The 13,396-nt window shown below is 37.4% G+C and overlaps 1 protein-coding gene across 3 annotated transcripts in view; it reads right to left on the bottom strand.

Moving 5' to 3' along the window:
- Positions 1-5,278: 5,278 nt before the first annotated feature.
- The window catches only part of LOC129776588 (MTOR-associated protein MEAK7), a 41,664-nt gene continuing 33,546 nt past the window's right edge, over positions 5,279-13,396 (bottom strand). For all 3 annotated transcript variants that reach the window (XM_055782315.1, XM_055782316.1, XM_055782317.1), the window contains exons 7-8: positions 6,201-6,383; positions 5,279-6,136 (exon numbers count right to left, since the gene is read on the bottom strand). In XM_055782315.1, coding sequence (XP_055638290.1) covers positions 6,023-6,136; positions 6,201-6,383 — 297 coding nt within the window. In that variant the 3' untranslated portion in view covers positions 5,279-6,022. The remainder of the gene's footprint in view (positions 6,137-6,200; positions 6,384-13,396) is intronic.

Below are 13,396 nucleotides of genomic sequence, written 5' to 3'. Positions count from 1 at the left end.
ATTCTTTCATTCAAAGTATTTTCAAAACAATATCGTAGAAGATATCTATTACGTAAAACAAAAGATCAATTGCCTTATTAGATGTAACTATCGTCCTGATTCGGGTCTTGTCCACCAATTGCGAATGTTTAAATTACAAAAAAGACGGGTGGGTAATGTCAGGGACATAACCGGAGTGACGTAGGACTATATAAAGGGGACAGCTTTTGCTAAATATATTGTTTTATTTTCTTCTCCTCGGTGAATTAGGTAGGTAGGTCTAACTGAAAAATGGATTAGTTTATTGTTCACTCTTTATGAACATGTTGGGGGTTCTGAAAAGAACTTTTGGTGTTGTGTTTTTGCGTTTTTTTACAAACTTTCTCAATTTTTTCTCACTATCTTATAGTTGCTTCTTGATATTTTTACTAATTGAATGTTCAACTCCGGGCATCCTTTGGCGTATGCACATATCGTAAAATGCAAATATCGTAAAATGATGGCTATGATAAGGAATGCATAGTGATCCTCAGCTCATTCACTATCATAAATTTCACATTACCGTACCCTCAACTGTGGTTTCGGAGACGAATGAATTGTAAGATTTGTAGTCTCCACAAACAATGTAAATAAAAATGAAAAAGAACTGAGGATTTGGAGACGAACTTTAAGATCTATCGAGAAACAGATGAGCTATAAGCGTTCTGAAAAACCAACAGTAAATACAGGGACGGATGACCTTCGGATTAAAGTCCTTTAAAATAAGAACAGAGCAGCAGGAAATACATAGCTCATCATGTTGCTCCTTAGTTATGTTTCTATACAATGCAGATGTAACGTCAGTCAATTTTCAACATCAGTTATCAACCAAAGAAAGCAGTTCTTGCTACCGAGAAAATTCGTGAATGCCATCCTGCATACAATGTGTTGTAATTTGAAGCCACTTTCAATTCGGGAACCATACATGGGTTTGTGAAAACTGAATGATCAATTTAAAAGACCCCAACCTCCAATAAGTTCAAAAACAAGCATAAACAAAATAATTATATGTCATATTATGTCACTTTAGAATGGATTGGTATTGTGAAAAACTTTTAATAACTTTTCTTTAATAGGTTTAATGGCCCTGAAAAGCGCCGTGTTTTACGGTAGCTGTTTTTGCCACCAAAGCAGTCTGTATAAAAAAACTTTTTCCTTTTTCTACCTGCTGCCGTTTTGCGATTGCGTTTACTACTCACCACTCGCCACTCGCTACAACTGCCTGTTGTTGTCTTGATGTCCACCGAACCAAATGTGGTATGTTCTGAATGCCGGTTTTCTTATCGTCGCGAGCAATTTTGCCACCCAACTCGACCATTTCGGCGGCCGAAACTATATAACGGTGGCTAGGTGGACTGGTGCACTGGTACTAACGCGCTCGGCCTAGCTACCCTTGCGGGGAACTCCAGACCAACACGCCTTTCCCTTCACTTTTCCTCCTTTGCCATATCCAACCATGGCTGCTTGTGTTGGTTTGTTGATGTGATGTGATGCGAAACGATGTGGTGTACGGTTTGGATGAGAATGATCGTTACGGCAGCGGAGCGGGGATTTTTAAGCTGACTGGTTGGCTCGGGAATTACGCATGTGTGAGACTGCGACCAATGTTTCGTTCATTTTTTTCTTTTTCCTTTCCAATCGTGCTCCATTCTATTTCGCTGCTGCTCTGGTTGCCCGTTTTGGTCGGTACGATTTGAGGAGCACAAAATGGACCAATCAAAAATGGGCACATAATGCATTTGGACAATGCTTGATATTTCACAATTATTCAATTATTTATCTCAAGAAAAATGAAATGTTATTCGTTATGATAGATGCGTAGATATATTTCCTATCAATTGATGCAAAAACCTTTGCGATCTATTGAGAAATGCTCGAGTTATAAGCGTTCCAAATCTTGCATTTTTTCCTACTTGTTCAGAGCCTAGATTCTCATTTCACCCCCTATATCTTCCGGTTAGACGTAGTCCTACGTCAAAACCAGCTCTGCAATGTTGGAAAAACATTACAGTTATTATTTTATATTCAAAATATCAACAGAACAATATTAGACATAATCAATCATAATGATCGTTTTGAGCCAGTGGCCCCCATTGCCATTTTATGGGGTTGCAACTCTCTGTTAATCTAATCCTTAAAATATAAACAAAAAATGTCTATTCATTTAGGACAATCGAAATTAGACATTCCGGCATGTTTCAATCGGTCTACGGGAGCTACATTTTTAGTCCTCAATTACATCTTTTCTTTCTTAAAAAGCAAGACAAGATTCAAAATGTTAGCAAAAAAGCTAAATAAATCCGAAATTAAACTTACTCCATTCCGCGTGACTAGCTTTCACCATCTAAAACACAAGTGACAAATATACTTGTTTTTCTCCGTGACGTGACGGTATCGTGGTATTCATAATAACATCGAGTTCATCAAAGTTGTCACGGCGGATGAACTCTTCCGAATTTAACACACACGGTGGCAGCCGTAATAACGTTGTATACAATTCACTTCGTTTTCATCGTGAAGTGACGTTCGTGATCAGGCCCAATGTGTTGCCGCAGCCCGGAAGACACTCACTTAAGAAGTCCGTCACCCCGACTTTTACAGAAGTCAAAGCTAACTGGATTATCTTCAACTGGACTTATCTATAACAGGGCGTACGTTAACATTCATGGGAACGAAGTTAAAAGAAAGAATGCATAATACATGATTAACCCTCGCATCCACTCGCAAAACATACTTCTTTTATTTGTTAAATTGCTCACTTGTCTAATTATTACCACTATTGATGCCTCAGGCGAAAAAAATGCTGGTTAAATTTTCCGTCTAATGGTATACATTATAACATATATCGTAGGAATGATTCTGTGTAATATGCATTTGAAAACTCTTGATAAACGTTACATTTTTCGTAGAGTGACCCCTCTATATTGAAATCAAAGACGTAATCCTACGTCGAAAAATAAGAAACAATGGGCCCTATTATAAAAATTGAGTCGATAAGAATTTTGCTCGTTAGCTCTATTACAGATACCGAGTAAGTCGATAGCATCGACCAAGTGAAAGCTATCGGTGTAACTGTCATACTTTTTTGAGTTGTTTGGTTTGCTTGTTGCATATCTTCAGATAATTGTTTTGTTTTGGTTTACGTACCTGATATTTTCTTATGGGAGAAGTTTCTGAAACGCTTAAATGTATGCAATTCGCAACACATGAAGTACGAACAAGAACTCAACTCGGTAAGATTATCTCGATTTACAAAATACAATATTTTGCTCGGTGGGTGGAATAGTGATAGGGATTGTATCGACTTCTCGATTCGATTTACATCACAGGGCCAATAGACATGTTCTTGTCGCCGACAGAGGTTACAGTGCAAATTACAGCGTCGAAGAAAACTAATCGACACCGGTCTACACCAACGGCGAACCAGCAAGAATCGTGCGTCGCTACAGTGAGATTCAAAGCGGAACTCGTATTGAGCTACCGTCTACTGGAATCGTACTAGTTTGATTCTTGATGCACCAAAACCGAACGAATGAAGAATTTTTCAACATTATCAACACATTCTGAAATCTGTTAACCAAATAATAAAGATAGACTTAAGGACTCAAAGTTTCACAAGACAAAAGAGAAATCCCAATAATAACTCCAGCCTGCGATTGAACGGTCAGAGTTTCTTGGACCTCCAAAAATACTTACGTTGTTTATGTATGTAAATAACATTATCATGGAAATTGTAGAACGTGTGACATTCTGTCTGGTTTACGTTAAATAATAATTAAACCATAGTATGTGTCGTCAATGAAACCTGAAAAATCGATCTGAAACCAGTGCTATGATGAACGACGAACAGAAAATCCTCGATCCAAATTCAATAACACATACCTTCAGCATCCTCGTACGATTCGAGCGTTTATCGTTGATCGCATTCATCGCCCAGTATCAACTTCAGATGCACAATACTTCTAAATATCTTTCGACACTTGCTATAATTGAAACCACCATTTCTTTAGATCTGCTCTACACGTTGAGACCTTGTCACTTCGATCGAATAATAATCTACTGAATGCAGAAATATTTATAATAAACATATCCGCGAATGCATTCATGAATGTGAAAAAAATACACAAAAATTGTTCGAGTCAAACTTCTCTCATATTATTACATCCGTCCGTCAACCAACTAGCTAATTAACCCTTTAACGGGTGCCGGCATCTATATTGCCACCAACGATTTTATTTTTTTCTCTTCTTTAACAATAAATTATCACTTCAAACCTTATGTAGTAACTTGTTCTGATGTCTAGCAACATGCCTGATTTTTTTAAGCACGAAAAAATCAAAAACTATTCATTTTTGAGCCATTTTTGTGTTAACAACTCTCGATTTATAGCAGCCACAGCAAATTTCCCGTAAAGTCATTGAAATACAGTCTTTTTGCTTAAGTTTTCAATGCATATGAATTGTTTAGGACCTGTTGAGTCTGATCATGAGTTTTATTAGTTGTTTTTGTTGAATCTAACATCAAAAATTCAATTACAAAAAGATAATTTTCACCATCAAGTGTTTTCCGCTAGACGGGCAGGTGGCATCTATATTGCCACCAACATTTTACGCTAACCGGGCAGGTGGCAACTATATTGCCACCAACATCTAACACTAGCCCTTTTACGGGCAGGTGGCAGCTATATTGCCACCAACATTTTACGCTAACCGGGCAGGTGGCATCTATATTGCCACCAACATCTAACACTAGCCCTTTTACGGGCAGGTGGCAGCTATATTGCCACCAACATTTTACGCTAGCCGGGCAGTGGCAACTATATTGCCACCAACATTTTGCGCTAGCCGGGCAGTGGCAGCTATATTGCCACCAATTTTTTCAACTGTTTCAATAGTTAAAATTTTTTTTAATGTTGATATGTGTTATTCCTCATGTAAGGATTATGTTCTCTGAAGCTGGAGTCGATTCGTTAGCTAGTTTCCACGGCCCGTTAAAGGGTTAAACACATCTGTATGAAAACATCTTCGATTCTACAACGACGTGACGAACACAGGCTGTGCAACTTGTTCGCCTTTTCGCTAAGTAACTTCACTTACTAGAATCATTTGTTGTGAGCAATTGTCTGCAAAATTTACATTATGAACTTCAGCTGCTTCGTATGTGCTGTACCATTTCAGTTCGTGATGACTCAAAAAATCATCATGGGCACATCGCGAATATCACAACGTCTTGGGTATTTCGGAATCATTAACTTCCGCAGTTCACGTTTCGTTCTAATATAATTGTCTTCACATCAAAATTTGGACGACCAAACACATAATACATTGACTGTTAGATACACTATTTTCTTAAACATTTCAACAGTGCCTTGCACTCGGTATGCACAATCGATCTTACCTAGCAACTTTAACATAACGTTGACGCTTGTATGGCACAACTATTTGAAATCATTGTTACGAAAACACTTTCGCGCCTTCAACTTACAGTTGCTTAAGGTTCAAAAGAACGTAACATTCAATAACATAACCTATTTAGTTTTGAATGAAGCTAGCTACCTCTATCATCACTAATGCAGTAACCAGAATAAATTATACAGCTGTAATTAGCATATCTTCATGCAACTATGCTGTATCTTGTGTGGAATAATTATAATCCCATTAAAATCTCATCTATAGATTCTCATTGAAAATTCATCTTAATCCATTTGCTTGCTTTAAGCAAGTATCTATTTCACATCATTCATTTTTTTTTCTATTTTCCCTCATTCATGCAACACCAGCGAGTGAAATTAAATAATCGCATTGGAAACGCCAGATGAAGAAATAAGCACGACAACACATTGCTTAGCTAACACTTTTTGCACTATCGACAAGTCATCAGTTACACACCTTACTTGAAATATCTAGAGAAAATTGAAGTTAAACGTATCCAACACATCAACCAGATTGATTTCTGGCGAACGAAACTTTTTCTTCTTTTTATTTCTGGCGTTCGATTTCAACCTTTAATCTTTTGGCTCTTCTCGGTACCCATCGGAATACTGTTCTCGTCCGCTCATTTGCAGAATCGCCTTGCTGTCCGAATTACTATCCAGAATCGATCGGGTGGATGTTTCGTCCTGTTAGAAAAACAATAGGGTTAATGGTGCAGCAGTAGCATTAACTTGACCAAACAAAACTCACCGATTCACTCTCCTTGATGGGCTTATCACCAACCCCCCACACTTCCACGTTCCGGACGTTAAATTTTTTGGTTGCACTCATTTGAAAGTACCCTTTGTAAGTTGTACATGATTCCGCACACTCGCCCAACCCGTACTCGCTGTCGAGCCATAAACCCCAGTAGTTGTGCTGTCCGCCCATACCCTGTTAAAAATAAAATTATGATTTATAATGGGTACTGTAACATAGCTCTAATGATAGAGGGGTTGAAATGTCAAGATCTGATGTATCGTTCAATGAAAGTCACTTCGGGAACACAAGATATACATGTGACGGATTTCGCGCCAACTCGTCTATGGGATTGGCATGACCCTCTCAGAACTTAACGAAACTTTTTGGGCGTGAAAACCCTTACCAAATTAAGCAACTTGGCATACTTAAGGCGGAATTCCATCTATTCAACTTGCTACATACTACAAGTCAATGGCACTTGCTTATTGGAGTGTCTCTTTTTACGACATAATTGGTCTTGTCGAGTAATGTTGGCCTTATCCAATGCCCTGCGGATCGGCGCGGCATGTGTAGCACGTCATGTTGGAGCAACTACGTTATTTATTGGCAATTACTATTATAAGGGAACAACAAAATATTTGATCGTAAAAACAATAACATCAGTACATATATGTTGGAGCAGTGAGCGTTCACATACTACTGTGTAGTGGCTGAGATGGAAACAAAATTAAAAATTATAAAAAAGTATCATATCCATTGTTGTTTACCATTGACTTGTAGCATGTAGCAGGTCGAATGGATGGAATGCCGCCTTTAGTTTTCCGAAAATTTATCTAGACTAACATATATAAACTGACCAGACGTCCCGCATTACGCGGGACAGTCCCGCATTTCAACAAAATGTCCCGCGTTAGATTCCGTCCCGCGAAACGTCCCGCATTTGGCAAAAGAAACGAAAATGTCCCGCGATATCAATATATTTCAATATCACAATTTGATCATGTTGATTTTCTTAAATGGATGAACCTCAAAAAAAATCTTTTATTTGTTGGCCGGAACCTGAACCACGTAAGATTTAAAGAAAATTTGTTCCTATAAATTATCTTTCACCGCCATCCGAAATTAGTCCATTTTTTTGTGTCGATGAAAAATGAATTGGAATTTTCGAGCATTACATTCGGTAATTTGAAGAAAATTGTAGAATTTAAATCGTGCTTGCCAGGCGTAAATGCTCTGATTGAGCGAGTGATTTTCGAGCGTAAACAAAATCTAAACCACCGAAAAATCACAACTGAGTGCCGGTACTCAGAAAGAAATAATACTGATCAGTTTAGACTCGCTAAACTATGGTTTATGTTCACATAACGTATATACATAACGTTTTGTTTTTTGTGTCCCGCGTTAGACCTCTGACCATCTGGTCACTTTAAACATATAGAAAGGACTAAATATTTTTGATAATTTTTATACAATTTTTTTACTCGAAAATGGTAAGTCCTACAGAAAAGTGATATGTGGAAGAGTTTTAGGAAAATAATTGAATTTTCAGGAAAAAAAATTTGAAATCCTACACTGAAAAAAAATTGATTTCAAAAAATAAAAGTCGATTTTCTCAAAATGGTCATCTCAGATTTTGTTGAAATGGTAGATAAATATGTACCCTACAACTCTTCCATACATCGCAACTTATGGTGACCCTTGGATGCTAAAGTACAGTTTTAAACTTGTTTTTGTAGTCAAATAAAATATGTTTCAATTCAGCTCGAATCACCGAAAATTGCACAACGAGAATGATTTGCTAATCCCAAGCGTCATTCTGTGTGTTCTTTGTGCAATTTGGTTGGTTCAGGTCAATCACGGAGAGCAACTACGAATTGTACAGTCTACCCAAGCTCAAGCTCAAGCTCAAATACAATATGTTTCAATTCAGAGAGCAACGACAGCTCTCAAACAATAGCCATCTGCCAAAAATCTCTTGATCGGTCGGTCTGGTATCGAATAGTTGTTGTAGATTTAGGTATCTATTAAGAGTCACTGTAGATATGATAATAATAAATGGATTGTATAGATACCTAAAGGATGAATAAAATGGCTCTGCAATTGATTGAAAATTACTAGTCGGGACCGACAGCAAATGTAAAGTGGTGGAAAAGAAATAGTATTTTTTTGTTTCTGCGTAATCATCAGAACTCTACAAAGAAAAATGTGACATTATTTAGCAACATGATTCAAGCTGTGATCTCCAGGATTTGCAAGGGTTGCAAATGCAGTGCTAGTATTAACAGTGCTAGTAATAAGTTATGATTTTTCAAAACTAACCGATGGTCCGAAAAATCATTTTTCCTTTTTTTTTTGACGTGGGACTACGTCTAACCGGAGTATATGGGGGATAAAATGAAAACCTAAACTCAGAACATGCAGAAAAAAATGAAAGATTTCGAATGCTTATAACTCGAACATTTTTTACTGGATCGGAAAGATGTTTGCATCAATTGATAGGGAATATTTCTACGCTTCTATCCCTATTAATAAAATGTTATTTTTCACTAGATAAACAATTGAATAACTGTAAAATGTTAAGCGTTATCTAAACGCCCTAACTACCTCGTTTTGATTGGCCCGATTTACGGTTTCCCCATCTAAACCAATCAGCGTTAACGAAATCGGCATTGCAAATACTTTAAAGTCGGGGGGGTTTTGTTCCGACTGAAATGTGTTTCCCTAACACAGACTTCAAATCCATGAAGCGTGGGGAAATTGGCATTACATATATATGTATGTCGGGGCCATTTTTGTTCCTACTGAAATGTGTTTCCCCAACACTGACTTCAGAACCAAGGAGTCTGGGGAAATTGGCATTGCAAATTCATGCAGATCGGGGGCATTTTTGTTCCGACTGAAATGTGTTTACCTAATACAGACTTCTAAACCAAGGTGTCTGGGGAAATCGGCATTGCAAATACATGGAAATCGGGGGCATTTTTCTCCCGACTGAAATGTGGTTGCCTAACACAGGCTTCTAGACCAAGATGTCATCATACCAAACGTAAAAGGACTGCCATTAAATTTACTTGTAACGAAGAACATAATCTATCACAATGCGTGAATTGTGCTTATATGTCATTATATAATCTTTTTACTCACAAAACAAATATATTGAATTCAATTGAATTTGGAAATTATTTCATTTGTGGAGGCGATCATCCATACCTCTAACGCTAAAGATCACGAGTTCAATTCTCACTCCCGACATTATTCCAAAAATGGAAGTAAAAGTGACGAACCAGCTAAAATGTGCTGAAAGTCACTATAATAGAGAAAAAAATTATTTCATTCAATCAAAAATTTAATCAATACAAACAAATGATTGCTAAGCTAAGGTAGTCCCACGTCAACCTTGCGGTTATATCATAGATATAACCCCCCCTTTTTTTTTCCAAAAATGACTTTATTTAAATTCATAACTTTTAAACTACCGGGCCGATTCTGATGATCGATATACACATTTGATGCCACATGAAATGTCACATATGCATAAAAACTGGATTCTAGTCGCATAGATGTTGTCCAGTCGCAAAAGAATATTGGACGAAAACTGAAAACATGTTAACTTTGCAAAATCACTCGAAAACGAAGAAAACACCTCTCTGATATTCGGGTATGTTATGTAAAAAACCTCAGCTTTCAAGAAATAAATATAAAAAATATGGTGACCTTAGTTCCAAACCCATGTAAGTTATGAAAAACAATTACAATCAATAATTACGAAAACATCTGTTTTTTCCAAGTTTAATATTTTCCAAACAAAACTAGCTCATTGGCTTTAATTTGATATATCGATCATCTAAATCGGTTCAGTAGCTCAAAAGTTATGAATTTTTCAGGGTCATTCTTGGAGAAACCATAAACCACCATAAAATAGAAATGGCCACCCTGAGGGAAAAAATGGCCACCCTGAGCAAAAAAATCGATGTTGAATAAAACTACCAATTTTCATTAAAATCTAACAATTACTATATCGGCTTGGAATGGAATTCAATTTTGTGCTTGACCCATTCTCACCCCCACTCATTGTAAATAAGAGAATGAAATTCGAATGAAAAAAAAAATGATGTTCAAAATCAGTAATGACTAATCTAGCAAGGCTTTAAAGAATAATTCAATTCTATATTATTTTAGTAGTTTTGTATAATGTTGGGCATGAGATATTTTTCTGAGGTGTTATTAGATAGATATTGACACATCAAACATTGATAAATTATTAAACAATAACTATTGTTATTATTAAATAATAACTTATGTTAAGTATTATGCGTTGGAAGTTGTGGAAATATGTCTGCTATTAAACGGCTCACAGTTTTCGAAAATATTCGCAATAACGCAAGTAACTTTCTCCATTTTTTACCAAATTTCACCCCCATAACCCTTTTTTTTTTGCTGGTGAGTGTCGAGCGGGGATGGATTGTCTTTTAAGGACAAGCGAAGCAGGAGTATGGAGAAGTATATCTTTCCACAAGAGCCCTTCTCAGGGCTACAGGCGAATGAACTAAAGAAGTTCAATACCAACTATGGAATGGGATGAAATTAAATCACTGTTGCGAGCGATTTAGTCCTAATGCTGATTTCACCCACATATACACATTAGGATTGGGCGATCTCGGATCGATTCTTAGAAGATCGATCTTTTCCATTTCGATTTCCGATTTTTTGGATCGATCTTTTGTACTCGAGAAAATCGAGATAATCGATTTTTTTGCTTTCGATCTTTTTGATCTTTTTGTAGATTTGTTTTTCAGTATACATCAATATTTTATCTCTCCAAATTTTTCAAACATAATGTCATCATTTGGATTGCTTCTGCTACGATTTACTTCTGTACAAATGCTGACAGAGACAGAACTAGCGGCAGCTGCTGAGGGGATGAACTACAACCGTTTGCACATAGGATCACTGAACCTGATGTTGACATCAATTACATGTGAAAGATTGATTTCTAGATCTGGCGACAAAATCAATAATCGGCTCTGAGTAAATGACAGATGTATGACACGATTGGCTTTTATGGGATCGTTGTCAGCTGAGTTCTGGGTGGTTGTTGAATTTCTAATAATACTACATGACGGCACAAGATGAATGCCCTGCGGCTGTGGCCTCCATACTGAGAAACGAAACAGAATGCTTTGATATTTGAAAAGAAATATGAAATTTCGTATTCTACTCGAGACATTTCTCCACCCAATCAATTTATGTGGCAGCTGGATATTACTACTATGTATATTTTTGCACACGGAATGATGTAGCAGAATTGATGGTAAATCATGACTTGCTAACTTTTACCATGGCCAGATATAACATGACCAATTACTGAAAGCAATCCAATAGACAGCTTCCGAACGTCCAATCTAAAGGATCGGAAGCACCCAAAGTATCTGAAACAGCGCAATGCAGTCACTCGAGAAACAACCAAAGCCACCGGTACAGCGTTCGTTGCGCTTTGCACTGGAAATGCTCCGGTTCGTTGGACTTTGGGGTGACCGTCGGATGAAGTTAAAATATACTATTCTGCTATTCAACATAGTGGCTCTGATTATTGTACCGAAAATCGTCTTCGGTCCCGGGAAGGAAGGATTCGACACTTTTGTGAGGAATATCGCTGAGCTGATATTTCAAGTGGAGAACTGTGTCTCAATTGGAATTTTTGCCCTAAAGCGGGATGAATTCGAGCGATTAGTGGCTGTGTTGGAGAATATATTGAACCGGGATTGGTCAGAGGAATTGAGAAATGAGATAAACGAATTTATGCAGCGAATGGACAGATTTGGCCGGCGCTACGCAATCTACATAACGATTTTGGCAACTTCATTTACAATCGTGCCAATGGCATATAGTGCATTGAAGCTGCTTTTCTCTGACGCGCGGAATGATTTCATGCTTGGTTTCGAGCTAAAGTAAGTGATGTTTATGAATATTTCCATCGACATTATTACAATAACATATTTCAGATTCTATTGGTTTGACGTTCGAAGTAATTTCGGTCATTACATGATCTACATGTCGATTTTCTACTCAACTAGCGTATTCAGTTCCGCTTGTCACAGCACATTGAAGGGGGCGGTATTTGTGGTTATGATTCAATATGGCACGAAGCTTTTCGACCTAGTGTCAAAGAGAATCATTGCCGCGGGTAAGATTGACGATCAAAACAATCGGCGAAAGGAGCTCCGTGAAATAACGGAACTTTATGGTCTTGCTCTGGAATATGTACATTATTTAGAGGCTACCCTTAGTTTTGTTATGATGAACCAAATATTTTGTTGTATTCTAATGTGGTGTTTGAGTATGCTGTACATTTCGAATGTAAGTATTCATTCCATTTCTAATTAGCGCTAGAGCTGAATGCACTGTAGAATTTCAGAATTTCGGGCCTAACATTGGAAACGTGCTAATACTGTTTACTGTAATCTTGTTTGAAATTGTTACCTACAGTATCAATGGGACGAGACTCAGCGATAAGGTGCAACGTTAGACTATTGATATAATTTAGGTTTCTAATCCCTCTATTATTGACAGGCAGCCCAAGTGGCCATCGCTATGTACGATTATCCCTGGTACGACGAGACGATTGACTTGCAGAGGAACGCTTTGCGAATTATTCAAAGAGCCCAGAAGCCAATTGGAATCACAGCGGCCAAATTCTATTTTATCAACATAGAGAGGCTGTCGATCATTATACAGGCGTCATTCTCGTACTTTTTATTCTTGAGGAACCGCTTCTAAACAATGGACAAGAACTAACATTAGTGTTTGTATGCGCAGTTATTATTCCTAATAACGACTTATTGACACATAACTTTCTCAACGACTAAAACTCATTTCACATGTACCAGAATTGCCGAAAAGACTACACAGTCCCTCTCTCGAATTCAAGAGAAAGAAGGCAAGGCGACTCAACTTTCAGGCATTTTGTAACCTGCGATATTTACGCAGGCAAAGATTCATCCCATCGAAGCATCACGATACGGAAATCCAATCCTTCTACAATCTACATAATTTACGAACCGGAAAGTGACCTCTTCTATCCGACAACCAAAGGCGCAAAGGTTCGGCGTTGCTCCAGCGGGAAATAGTAGTTTATTTATTGAATCTATGCATATAACGAGGGACTTAAGTAAATTTTTGATAAAAACAAACCGATTAGAAAATTA

The sequence above is a fragment of the Toxorhynchites rutilus genome, chromosome 3, assembly GCF_029784135.1.
Source record: "Toxorhynchites rutilus septentrionalis strain SRP chromosome 3, ASM2978413v1, whole genome shotgun sequence".
Taxonomy (NCBI): domain Eukaryota; kingdom Metazoa; phylum Arthropoda; class Insecta; order Diptera; family Culicidae; genus Toxorhynchites; species Toxorhynchites rutilus.
This window is presented reverse-complemented; position numbering and strand designations above follow the sequence as displayed.